We start from the raw sequence: 13612 nt of genomic DNA, 5'->3' as shown, positions 1-13612 counted from the left end.
TTTGATGTGCAACACCCAGGGTTATGGATACAAGTTATAATACAGTAGCAGGGGAAAATGGCCTCCTGATGTTGTTGTAATACCACGCCTGTCTTCCCTGACTATTGGCCATGCTGGCTGGGCATGATGGAAGCTGTGGTCCAAAGCACCTGGAGGGCACCAGGTTGATGAAGAGAAAACACATGTGAGAGCTGGCAAGGTGAAAAGCACCTCACCTTTTAGCTGTATTACAGCTGTTATGGCAGGTACCCCATTCTCCCTGAACACAGACTTGAGAAAAACCCTTCCACTGGCTCAACAGATATTCTTTCAGTGGAGGGAAGAGCAAGGGGATGGGAACTTGTGAGGGCCCGGGAAGGCCTCTGAGGGCTCCAGCCTGCCTTCGGGTTTCCAACTGCTTCAATGTGAAATTGAGAAGGTGCTCTCCAGATGACTTCCCCACCAACCACAGAATCGTATCCTTTGTTTTCATCACCAGACTAGAGGGTGGTCCTTATTCCTCCTTAGAGCCTGTACACATTGCTAGCACAGGCACATAATGGCTGCTGCAGGTGCAGGGAGGTCCACAGGAATGGGCACAGCAGACTGGGATTGGGTTGAATAAGGTCACAGGAAAGAGTAGGTTTAGCTAAGGCACTGGGCATGTATCCTGATCAGGCAGCCTGTCTGCTACCTGATATGGACCCAGTGGGTTCCATCCTGTGCTGGGGAGTTGCCCCCAATGTAGATTGGGTGTCTTGACTCCACACAGGCCACCATTTGTAGAGGTGTATTGGCCCATCGTTCCCCCTGTGGACTCCCAGACAGAGTTACCTTTCCTGGACACCTCTAACAGTGTACCCCTGTGACTAAGGATCCAGTCCAATGCCTCATCTACCCAAGTTGCGACGGTTGCTATGAGGTAGGTGAAAACCTGCAAAGCGGCCAGTTTGCTTGCAGGAGAAAATTCCTCTCTGGCCACAAATACGACAGCCGAGTAAATCACAGCAAGGTTCATATGCCACTTGCCCACTCTCCCATTGAGCAGTCCCTAATTGGGTGGGTGGAAAATCCAGTGACAATAAGGCAAGAGGGTGACCTGCACCTGGCTGCTCTCTTAAATAGGCCAGGGATGGGCTGGATGCAGCCTTCCAAACCCTGCCATTGATTTGGCCCTACCTACAGGCACTGCCTGCCCATACCTGCAAAGCTGTTGCAGATGGAGGTGGGGTGATGCCAGGTAACCACTCCTTCCCCCAGCTGCAGCAGAAAATGGTGGCATCCCTGGACCCACCACGGCCACACCATCCAGCAGACTTTGCCCATCCAGAGCCCCAGGTGAGCAGTTTCTCTCTTCTGCATCAAGGGGTAGTCAGTGACAGATCACATGCCCCATATGCAGAAGAACTTGGAATTGATTATGAATATTCCCATCTGTAGAATTCCAGGCAGCAGGGCTGGAAAGACCCCATGCTAAAGACGCTCCAAAGGACCCCCAGAAGAGGGAGCTAAACATTACCATGTGCCCCATTTTCCAACAATGACTGAAAAGTGGGCAAAAAAATGCCCTCCCGAAGCATTCTATCTCCCTATAAGAAGAAAGATACATTGAACCTTTATCCCCCCCCCCCTCTGTTGAGTATAAAAGCAAATAAGGGGGTGATGATGTACATACAAACTACAGGAAGGGAATGATTAAACAGCACCCCTCCTCCCCCAGGCTGCTCATAATACTCTTGATAGTGGCAGCTTGGTTGCTGGTGGGGTGGGGTGGGGGTGACAGAATCTCATAACTGATATCTCAACAAGCCTTCTAAATGGATATCTTTATCCCAGCTGATGTCTATATTGAATCTGAACTGATTTAATGTTATGTGCTGGTGTTGTTTTAGACTGTTATTTTTATTTAAATACCTGTATATACTAAGATTTTTGTTATATATAATAGTTGTAACTGATATATATTTGTAAATACCTCTGGGAAGTGGTTCGTATATTAAAAATAGTATTATAATCAGGTTTATTTGAGTAAAATTTGAAGTCAACCTTTCCCTCTTGTCCTTTCCTGTATTTTGAAATTCCTCTGTGTAAAAAAGCATGATGTAGCAGAAAAGATTTGAGCAGATTCCATGTATAAACCTTTACATTTATTTATTTAATAAAATTCATACACTGTTTGATTGTAAAACAAACCTCAAAGCTTACAAAAAAAGATAAAACAACAGAGTGCCCTGTTGGCCTTAAGCTTTGGAGTTTCAGCTTTCACTTTCATTTTTTTCATTGTCTAAACTCTTTACTGACCCCAAACAAAAAGCTGTATGATTTTTGTTTTCAGGAATGTAAGCACAGTAAATGTTGTACTAGCTCATGTACGTTTCTCCGTGGAGCAGTGTGCAGCAATGAATTGTGCTGTGAAAACTGTCAGGTAAGATGCTAAAGTACTCTCTTCACTGCCTTGGCCACACATTCACCTCAGTTTGTTTGAATTGACACTACCACTTCCTCTGAATTTTATCTCCGTAACCTCTGTGTTGCAGCCAATGCTCATCCTACACAAAGCTGACCCATCAAAGTTAATGGACATGGCTAGCTTAGTTTCATTAATTTCAATGTGTCTACTGTGAGTAGAACTTAGTTAGTTACAACCATTTGCAGCCTGATGTAAGATGCTAATTAACTTTGAACTGCAATCAGATCAAGGAAAAATTTCCTTTAAAGATGGAATGCCACTTTTGAGGATTTCCATATCAGCATTAAATGCTGACGTTGTTCAAGGGTAGGGAAAGAATCTCGGGATCTCAGCAGCAATGTAAGCACTGACACAGGTGAGTGTGAAGGTTTACCTGAGTTCTGCAGACCATGTAGGAGAAATCCAAATCACAAAAAGGAGACGGTTTTATTGATTGCAAAGCAATGCACATGGCCACCAGGCTACAATATGGCAATTCATACCAAATGCCCCAAAGGCTGCAGCCACAACAGGGAATGCAGTTACTGATCAAAGATGGCTCACTGCACTCAAATTATACCTTCAGCGGCAGCTCATCTAGCCTTCAGGCAGAATAGACTCTCTGCTCAGCCCAAGGCAGGGCTTCACTAATCTCTAGGGAAGAGATAAATAAATATATAATAAAATGATACTATTACTACTACTAATGGTTCAGGAAACTAGTCCCACAGTCTGTTTCCCAGGGGATTCTTCATCGAAGCCTTGTTTCTCCCATTGCTCTGTCCCAGCTCCTGCCAACCTCGCAGTTTGAAAGCACACCAGTGCAAGTAGATAAATAGGTACTGTACTGCTGCAGCGGGAAGGTAAATGGCGTTTCTGTGCACTCTGGCACTTGTCACTTCATTTCTTTGACCTTGCAGGTGGTGGGCAACTCCCCAAACTCATGTCAATAATTAACATAGATAACAATTTTCTGAGAACAAATGACCTAGTTTTTACAGCAATCCCCAACAGTGTCGTCAACCACTCTGTGCTTGTGTTCAAAGTAAGGGTGGAATATGAGGAACTAAATATGTAAAACATGCACATAAATACTCATATTGAGGCAATAAACAGCCTCCAGGAAGACCATGCTAGCATGCCATCTGCACATTTTTCTGTACAATGAGTGGAAAAAAGACGTCAGACACCATAGGTAGGCAGCCACTTTTTCCCATATGGTTCCCACATGTTGTGTTTGGCTATGGAGCTGCTCTAAGCAGCTTACAACCTCTTAAGAGTTAAAGAAAGAGACAGGCCTTAGACCATCTTGTAAGGACTGTGTGGGCATGTGCCCTGTTCATTCCAGTGATTATGTGGCTTAAACAACTTTAGGACCTGTGCATAAATCTGAGGATAATGAAATGGGAAGGTTAACTGCAAATTGTGGAGTCAACAGGAATCCTCCTCAACCCTAGCTGTAGTCCTCCGTGAAAAATGCTATTGATACTTTCCTTCTTCCTTTTCCTTTTCACCTAGTTTAAGCCAAGAAACACAATCTGTAGAGCAGCTGTAGATAGTGTCTGCGATTTCCCTGAGTACTGCAATGGCAGTTCGGCGTCCTGCCCAAGCAATGTTTATGCCCAGAATGGCTATAGCTGTGCTTCTAATGCTGGCTACTGTTATGGTGGATCCTGTCAGGCAGCTGATCTACAGTGTCAGGATCTTTTTGGTGAAAGTAAGTGAGACAACTTGCTTTTTGGCTTCTTTTAAAAACAAAATGAAATATTTACTCTTAAAAAGAACAACCAAGGAAGCAAGCAGCTTCCTTCTGTAACCAAATTGTGTGTGCATGCCCACTCATACCTATACCATGAGCTTTCCTCAATTTTATACCAGTTTGCCCGTTGAATGAGTCCTGGGTTTCTCTTGAACTCTTTGAGCAGAATTCAGCGTCACACTACTGTACAGTCATACTTCGGGATAAATATGCTTCAGGATAAGAATTTTCGGGTTGCGCTCCGCAGTGACCCGGAAGTAACGGAGTGCGTTACTTCCTGGTTTCGCCGCTCACACATGTGGAGATGGTCAAAATGACATCACGCGCATGCACGGAAGCAGCGAAACGCGACCCGTGCACACGAGAGAGGCGCAGTCGCGTCTTACGTTCTATTCAGGATGCGAACGGGGCTCCGGAACGGATCCCGTTCGCATCCCAAGGTACCACTGTATTTAGGTTGTTCCATAACAATGCAAGCATTTCTGCTTGGCAGATGAAACCTTCTCCCCCCTCCTCTCCCCACACCCTGTTTGGGGGGCTCTCCTGACACATATGCCCTTTCGCCTGAGCTGGCTGGAGGGGGAAGCCCATAGTGTCAGTTGTTCTGCCTTCCACATTTGCAACTAGTCCCAATGTGGCTGGTTTCCAAGGCATGTTTCTTCTTCCTTAGTGCAGAAAATGGCTACCAGGATTCTGACTGATATGACCAGGTTTATGCATTTTATGCCAATTTTAAAATCACTCTACTAGCTACCTAACTGCACTTAGGCACAAGCCAAACTGCTGTTAGTTACCATGCCAACCTGTTCAGTTATGTTGTTTTGGTGAAGCCCTTCATCAAATGCCTTTATGGGGGATCCTGCTGAATCAGACCGAAGGCCTATCTAGTCAGGATTCTGTTCTCACCGTAGCCAACAAGATGCCTATAGGAAGCCTACAAGTAGCTCTGCTGCTCCTTCTGCCTCTTTCTACAGGAAGTTATACTGTATATAGAGCCGTCATAGCTAGTAGCTATCTATAGACTTACCATTCATAATTTTGCAAATCCCCTTTTAAATCCATCTCAATTGGTGGCCTTCACTACATCTTGCAGCGATCTCCATTGTTTAACTATGTGCTGCATGAAGAAGATATCTTAAATAACTAAATAATTCTGCTTCAGTGAAAACAACAGTCTTGCAGCACCTTCAGGGCTAACATTCATTATTTGCAGAGGCAAATCCAATTTATGCATCAGACTGATTTGTTTGTACACATATGAAAGTATCTGTTAAGAGCATTGCTAAAAGAAAACTATTAAATGTTTCATTTTAGTTATTCTAATCAAAATTCTTTTAATATTTATAGAGTCAAAAAGTGCTCCTCAAGCATGTTATGAAGAAATTAATGGTCAGACAGATAGATTTGGACACTGTGGGATTGACATACGAAAGGGATTTAAGACTTGTTCTTTTCGGTATGTGATTAGGAAACAGAAGAAACTGAAATAAATTTTTCATGGGGAGAAGTGTGGCAGGATGTTTGTGGGCTTGCGGCTTGGGCATCTTCTATTGTATGGTGCATGTTTTTACTGTTGTTATAGTATCAAGTTAGCCAGGTGGAGTGGGCTTTCATGATCCACAGGGACTAGGACACCCAGTTGGAGGCTCCTGTGTCACTAGCTGAGGGACGGCACTGGGTTTCTGACCCTGACCCTTGATGCTGGTGGTCAGTCCCACTAAACTGTGGTTGACAGTCAGGTGTCTGCTGAACCACATCCCACAGCATCAAGGCCCATGGTGCTGGAGCCAGGATTGTCATGGGCATCTCTTCCCCGAAGACCAATGAACACAGTGTCTCCCACACTGTCAGTCCAACGGTGCAAGAAGCACACCAAATGGGAGGTCATGGAGCACTGAAGAAGTGCCTATTTTCAGGCCCTTTAGGAGATTCTAGTTCCCCAAAGGGAGCAGAGCCTCGAGACAGAGGTTTACAAGCCCTCAGTTCACTTCCAAGCAGGGGCGGATCTTGGTAATATGGTGCCCTGTGTGAGGCCCAAATTTGACGTGTTCCCCACTCCACCCAAAGCTGCCTTCCAAAAGCCGGGGAAGGGAGGCACCAAACTTTGGGAAGGAAGCACAAGTCTCCCTCCCACCTCCTTCCTAAAGCTGGGCAAGTGCTAACTAGGCTTTGGGAAGAAAGCAGGAGGACTCTAGGGTCCTATCAGAGCCCTCACACCTCCTTCCCAAAGCCCAGTGCTTACAAAGCTTTGGAAAGGAGGTGAGAAGGTGCACCCTTGACTCCTGTGCCCTGGGCAGGGGAACCAATCACACTGCCCTAAATCTACCACTTTTCAAAGTCTTCTTGCAGCAAGTTGCACACCAGGCTCTGTCTCTGGTGCTGTAACAAGGGACGCGGGGTGGCACTTGGTCTAAACCACTGAGCCTCTTGGGTCTGCCAATCAGAAGGTTGGCGATTCGAATCCACGTGATGGGGTGAGCTCTTGTTGCTCTGTCCTAGCTCCTGCCAACGTAGCAGTTCAAAAGCATACCAGTGCAAGTAGATAAATATGTACAGCTGTGGCGGGAAGGTAAATGGTGTTTCTGTGCACTCTGGCACCTGTCACGGTGTCCCATTGTGCAAGAAGCTGTTTAGTCATGCTGACCACATGACCCAGAAAGCTGTCTGTGGACAAACGCCAACTTTCTCTGCCTGAAGCAAGATGAGCTCTGCCTTTGGATGGACTTAACCATCCAGGGGTCCGTAACGTTTTACCTTTACCTGCTGTAACAACCAGCCTGTAGGAGGAGAACAGGACATCGAGGTACAAAATATTATCCTTGCATCTCTAGATTTGCAAGGGTGGAAAGGGAACTACCAAAAAAGATGAAAAAGATAAGTTGATGCTAAATCAGGTGCCCTTACAATTACAGTCCGTTTTGTCATGTTGCCTGCTGGGCCTGTCTCCTCTCAGCCTCCCAGCAGCAGTCACCCAACAGAACTCACCACTTTCTCCTCCCACCAAGCACCTAGTAATCTGCTCTGTGTTCTTCCCCAGCCCTCTGAAGATTTTTGGGGAGTGTGGGTGGGGGAAGTTCTACTGTGCAAGCTTAAACCCTTGTGATATTCGCAGTGGCGTAGCATGGGGGGTGCAGGGGGGGGGGCAGCCGCACCGGGCGCAACATCTAGGGTTAGGGCAAATCCATGGGTTAGGGGGTGCAAATCCACAGGTTAGGGGGCGCAAATCCATGGGTTAGGGGGCGCAAATTACTTGCCTTTCCCCGGGTGCTGACAACCCACGCTACGCCACTGGATATTTGGATGTGCAAGTTGAATACTGCCCATAATAAATAAGAACACAAGACTGTCAGACAGGAGGTCCATCTAGTCCAGCATTCTGTTTCATACAGAGAGCCAGATGCAGAGCCCACAAGCAGAGCACCAAGGGAACAGCCCAAGCCTGTGGTTTGTCTCCTGCACATGGTACTGAGGGCTTTTCTGCCTTGGAACATGGAAATGTCAATACTCTGGAATAAACCCCACCCACCGCTCATTTGCCAGACCTGGCTAGCTAAAGGCCTACATCACCTAACCCAGTTTCACAAAAATGACAACCCCATATCAGCACAAAAAATACAAGACAAACTAAGGGACACTGACCTACCACCAACTACACCCCTTCTTAAACAACACAGCACCAAAAGCAGCAGCCATCAGGGCACTGACTAACATTGAAAAACTCCTCCTAACAACAGAGAGACACAGCAAAGGAGTGGTATCTACAAATATTTTAATAATAATAATAATAATAATAATAATAATAATAATAATAATAATTTATTATTTGTACCCCGCCCATCTGGCTGGGTTTCCCCAGCCACTCTGGGCGGCTTCCATAGAAACCAAAAATACACTAAAATATCACACATTAAAAACTTCCCTGAACAGGGCTGCCTTAAGATGTCTTCTGAATGTCAGGTAGTTGTTTATCGCTTTGACATCTGATGGGAGGGTGTTCCACAGGGCGGGCACCACCACCAAGAAGGCCCTTTGCCTGGTTCCCTGTAGCTTTGCTTCTCGCAATGAGGGAACCGCCAGAAGGCCCTTGGTGCTGGACCTCAGTGTCCGGGCAGAACGATGGGGGTGGAGACGCTCCTTCAGGTATACTGGGCCGAGGCCGTTTAGGGCTTTAAAGGTCAACACCAGCACTTTGAATTGTGCTTGGAAACGTACTGGGAGCCAATGTAGGTCTTTATATAAAACTCTACACTACAAACAGTACAAACCCCTCACCACAATTAAAGACTAATAGGAGCATGACATAGAATATGAAATAAACTTCATCCAATGGTCAAAAATGTGGTGAAAGCCATCATTTAAATCCATCTCAGCCAAAAGAAGAGAACTCATTCTGAAACTTATCTATAGATGGAACCTAACACCACGGAATCTGGCACTTCCTCATCTAAATGCTGGAGAGGCTGCACTTCCATGGCCACGTACCTCCATATGTGGTGGGAATGCCCCCAAATTTAATCCTTTTGTATATCAGTGCTGCAGGAAATCTGCATAATAAGAAAACAAGTAATAGAAGCAACTCCAGAATTAGTCCTATTAAATATCTTCCAAGGAACAACTCACATGACAAGTCACACTCTCAGCAACTAAAAACATCATGACTAGACACTGGAATGACCTATCAGGAGTGAATATAGACCACTAGTACCAAAAGGTATAGAAAACTGCCCTATTAGAAAAGTTAACCAACAAACTTAAAGTAGCACGGGTGTGGCTCCCCTTTATCATATATACAGCACAACAAGACAATGATCTATTCTCTCCCCCACCCCAACAGCATAAGAATCAATATGGGTAATCTGACCCAACAACCCCATACCCTCGTACAAACAAACAAACAAACAAACAAACAAACAAACAAACAAACCACACTGCAACTAACTGAACACAACCAACCGAGCGTTGGACACTCAAATCTCTCGCAATGCCATCATAAATGAATAAATATATAGAGGACCTACCCACACGATGCTGACATAAAAACCCTGCACAAACTATACAACAGAACAAAATATCAATATCCCCTCATCTCTCTCCCCTTCCCTCTCTCCTGTCCCCCAATCTCATATGTGTCTAGTACTAAATGTTAACGAACTGTGAAAAAAACTATGAATTGAAAGTAGAGACACAATATGTACTTTTTTGTCTATTTGTTTGCTACACAATAAAATCTTTAATAAAAACTAATTTGAAAAAATAAAGGACACAACACAAAAGAAAAATGGATTGAGAGGAAGGATTAATTAATTAATTAATTAATTGTAGCTTGCCTTTCACCAAAATGATTATAAGGTAGTTCACATATGAAAATCAATAGAGAAAAACCATACTACAACAACAAATTAAGATATACCAAAATAAATCCGTTGGGCACAAACTGTTGGGCAGTAATCTTTGATGCCAGATGTTTCAAAGGTTGAGGAATGCCAGCCCCTCCCACATGTCATCTGTGTAATGAAAAGCATGCATTTTTAGGTAACATGTTCAAAAATATACTTCAGTTGTTAAATCTGATATTTTGGAGGTGAAAAAAACATTTCCAATACATAATCCCCAACTCTTTGCAAATGTGTGATCCTGTTCTTTTCTCCAAATGCCTTTGATAGGGATATCAAATGTGGAAAGTTAATTTGCGTCTATCCAACCAGAAAGCCTTATGTTGACATGAACATTCCAATTCTGTACACTCCTTTCCAAGATACCCTTTGTATATCTCTGGACCTTCAACAACCAGAGGGCTTTCCGGACCCAATGCTGGTGAAAGATGGTACAAAATGTGGAACTAAAAAGGTAAGTGATACAATCTGACACAGCATGACTATTACTGTTACTTAAATGTTGTCACCAGTGCGTATGGTGTCCTAGAGAGCAGCATAAGCAAAAGGAAGACCACTGGTCTCATGCTTGAAGAACTTAAAATCTAAATTTCAGCTATGAGGAGACAGGTATGATGGGCTGGGAGCGATGGGAGAAGCAGAGATGGAAATCAGCAAATGCAATTAGATGTTGTTTGTTCATAAGTGCCGAAAGCGGGGGGGGGGGGGGGGGCTCAGTGCTCCTCAGGCTATGCCCCCTCCACAGATCTAATCTCTCGCTGGCCTTGCCCTGTGCCCTCCTGGACTGCTCTTGCTTGGCTGCAACATGTCCCTGAGCAGTGCTGACACCTCTTGCTTGCCTGAGTGGAAGAGGGAGAGAGGAGTGTGCATGTCAACCCACACAGCATGGCCACAGACTTGCATGGCCAGCTTCTGTCATCTCTCTTGCTCCATCCACTTTAGCATATGGCCCTTGGAAGACTGGCCAGGGGGGAACATGGTCTTTGACCTGAAAAGGGTTCTTTGTCCCTGGCCTAAAGTTCCCTTCAGGTATTTACATGTTCAGGCTTCCTTTCAGTTGGGGATGATGCAGGGCTAGCTGCAGGTTTCTGGTGGCTCTCCATATGCCCATTTGGAGTACCCCTACTGCCATGGTGTTCTTCCTCCAGTTCTTCCTCTTCCTTTTCCTCTTGCACCAGGCTGAGGCCAAGCAAGAGTTGCTACTACTGCTGATTGCAAAAGGGGAAGCAAGTGAGAAAATAGCTGCTTGTAGCAGCGGGCAGAGATGTGACCACTATCCCCCCCCCCCCAAGCTTGTACTGCCCCTAGCAGCCACTTGCCACTGACTCCTGAATCGGCCTGCTGGCTTCATTAGCTGCCCTCTGACTTTCATAGGAGGTGGAGGAGACAGGAAGAGGAAAAGGTTTTTAAGACATTGGTGCTTGACAAGAGGATGGGATGAAAGCTGGGCATTATGCTTCATCTTGTTTCCCACCCCACAACCTCCCATGATAATGCTGTTTTCCTGTAAAAAGGGTAGATCTGGATTAATGGAGGAGGGGAAAATACAGACTAGCACTTGGATGCAGATGACGTTGTACATACACTGGAAAAATATTGCATTCAGATCTCACAATAAACACCTGTCTGGAAGCACTCATAGATAAGGTCTGATGGACGCAAAAGGTCTGTTGCAGGGCAGCAACTCTTCTGAAAACTGAAAAATGCTATTGCTTTTTTAAAAGGTTTGTATCAAACAAGTATGTGAAAAGTATGGCGTCCTGAAATATGATTGTGATCCTACAAAAAAGTGCTTTGGGCATGGAGTAAGTAAAATGAATGTTATATTTTCCATGTTAGTGTTTCAGCTATAAAAAGGAGACGGTGGTGTTTTCCCTCAGAAACTATTTGGTATTTTCTTGAGTGCCTGAAGCGTTCCCCTGTTGATGGCCTCTCAGCTGATTCCCTTTGGACCCAGCCATTATGGGCAATTATCATCAAATCTTCCATTCTTAGGCAAAGTAATTGAGCAGGTGGTTGCTCAACAGCTCCAGGCATGTCTAGAGGATGTGGAAAATTTGGATCCCTTCCATTTAAATTGGAACTAGTGAATGTCCGGTGTGAGTGTCTGGAAGCGGTTGGAGGATGGATGGCAGCTAACAGGTTGAGGTTGAACCTCAACAAAACAGAAGTACTGTTTCTGGGGGACAGTGGGCAGGACTTCCTAGTCCTGAATGGGGTAATTGTGCCCTTGAAGGACCAGGCACGCAGCCTGGGAGTCATTTTGGACTCACAGCTGTCCATGGAGGCACAGGTTAATTCTATTTTCAGGGCAGCTGTCTACCTGCTCCATCTGGTACGCTGGCTGAGACCCTACCTGCCTGCGGACTGTCTCACCACAGCGGTACATACCATGGTTATCTCTCGCTTGGACTACTGCAGCATACTCTACGTGGGGCTACCTTTGAAGGTCCAGCTCCAAGGGCCTTCTGGCAGTTCCCTCCCAGCGAGAAGTGAGGTTACAGGGAACTAAGCAGAGGGCCTTCTCAGTAGTGGTGCCCTCTCTGTGAACGCCCTCCCATCAGATGTCAAGGAGATATTCTATTCAACCTTTAGAAGACATCTGAAGGCATCCCTGTATAGGAAATTTTTAAATGTTTAATGTTTTATTATGTTTTTATATATGCTGGAAGCAACCCAGAGTGGCTGGAGCAAACCAGTCAGATGGGCGGGGAACAAATAATGAAATAATAATAATAATAATTACTACTACTACTACTACTACTACTACTACTACTACTACTACTACTTTATCCTTAATTTTATTTTAGACTAGAACTGAGGCCCTACTCAGGAAGTAATAAGAATAATAATGTTTTCTTAAAGCATATTTTTCTTTTTAAGATAAAGCACGTAAGCAAGGAGTAAATGTTTGCTATTCCTCCCCCACCTTCAGATTTGCAACAACAAAAGAAACTGCCACTGTGATCCAGGTTGGGCACCTCCAAATTGCAAGGAAAAAGGAGGCCCCCTAGGAGGAAGCATTGACAGTGGGCTTCGTATGTTGGCTTCTGGTCAGTAAAAGCAGGACCTTCCATCCTGACAAATAGCTCTGCTGCAGTAGTTTCCAAACTGTTTAGAATTAGGACCCACCTTTCATCTCAACCTGAAACCATGGGACTGGGTTTGATTTATGTTTTAACCCATTCATTCCCCTCTTTATTCTTCCCTTGAATTTTCTGTCTTTCTCAAGGCAGAAAGAACAAGTTAAGAAGTGACAGCACATTAGCTTAATAATCATTCCTTCTTCCAAAGGAACTTTAGGATTGTAGGCTGTGTGTTTATGAGAGTGAGTGTGAGTGAAATGTTTCAGAATTCTTTTTTTTTAAAAAAGATATTTATTAAAGTTTTCAAAATGTTACAAAAAGAAAAAACAGAAAATACAAAATAAAAACATTTAAAAACAATTCAGTCTTTCCATATCTTATATTTCATTTGCTTATTTCCCAGACCTCCTCACACCTCCCTTTTTTGTATTCCAATTCAATTAGTTAATTCAGCAAATCCTTTCCCTCTTAGATTTTATCTTAATCTTTTATCTTAATATATTATAGCTTTAACATTGCTGCTAAAAACCACTTAACTTCAATCCAACATCATTCTAACATTCATTAATTTTGCAATATTTCTGTAAATAGTCTTTAAATTTCTTCCAATCTTCTTCCACCGACTCTTCTCCCTGGTCTCGGATTCTGCCGGTCATTTCCGCCAGTTCCATGTAGTCCATCACCTTCATCTGCCATTCTTCCAGAGTGGGTAAGTCTTGTGTCTTCCAATACTTTGCGATAAGTATTCTTGCTGCTGTTGTGGCATACATAAAGAATGTTCTATCCTTCTTTAACACCAATTGGCTGACTATGCCCAGGAGAAAGGCCTCTTGTTTCTTCAGAAAGGTATATTTAAATACCTTTTTCATTTCATTATAAATAATCTCAAAGAAAGCCTTAATCCTTGGGCACGTCCACCAAAGGTGAAAGAATGTACCTTCAGTTT

At 44.3% G+C, this 13612-nt stretch overlaps 1 protein-coding gene across 9 annotated transcripts in view; it reads left to right on the top strand.

Annotated features, from left to right (window-relative positions):
• Positions 1 to 13612, top strand: part of ADAM9 (ADAM metallopeptidase domain 9) — a 197428-nt gene that overhangs the window by 166038 nt on the left and 17778 nt on the right. For 8 of the 9 annotated variants that reach the window (XM_077919271.1, XM_077919273.1, XM_077919269.1 and 5 more), the window contains 6 exons: positions 2315 to 2404; positions 3947 to 4145; positions 5535 to 5643; positions 9851 to 10034; positions 11305 to 11385; positions 12516 to 12633. In XM_077919271.1, coding sequence (XP_077775397.1) covers positions 2315 to 2404; positions 3947 to 4145; positions 5535 to 5643; positions 9851 to 10034; positions 11305 to 11385; positions 12516 to 12633 — 781 coding nt within the window. The remainder of the gene's footprint in view (positions 1 to 2314; positions 2405 to 3946; positions 4146 to 5534; positions 5644 to 9850; positions 10035 to 11304; positions 11386 to 12515; positions 12634 to 13612) is intronic. The other variant, XM_077919270.1, reaches the window with a different exon arrangement.

The sequence above is a fragment of the Podarcis muralis genome, chromosome 15 (genome assembly GCF_964188315.1).
Source record: "Podarcis muralis chromosome 15, rPodMur119.hap1.1, whole genome shotgun sequence".
Taxonomy (NCBI): domain Eukaryota; kingdom Metazoa; phylum Chordata; class Lepidosauria; order Squamata; family Lacertidae; genus Podarcis; species Podarcis muralis.
This window is presented reverse-complemented; position numbering and strand designations above follow the sequence as displayed.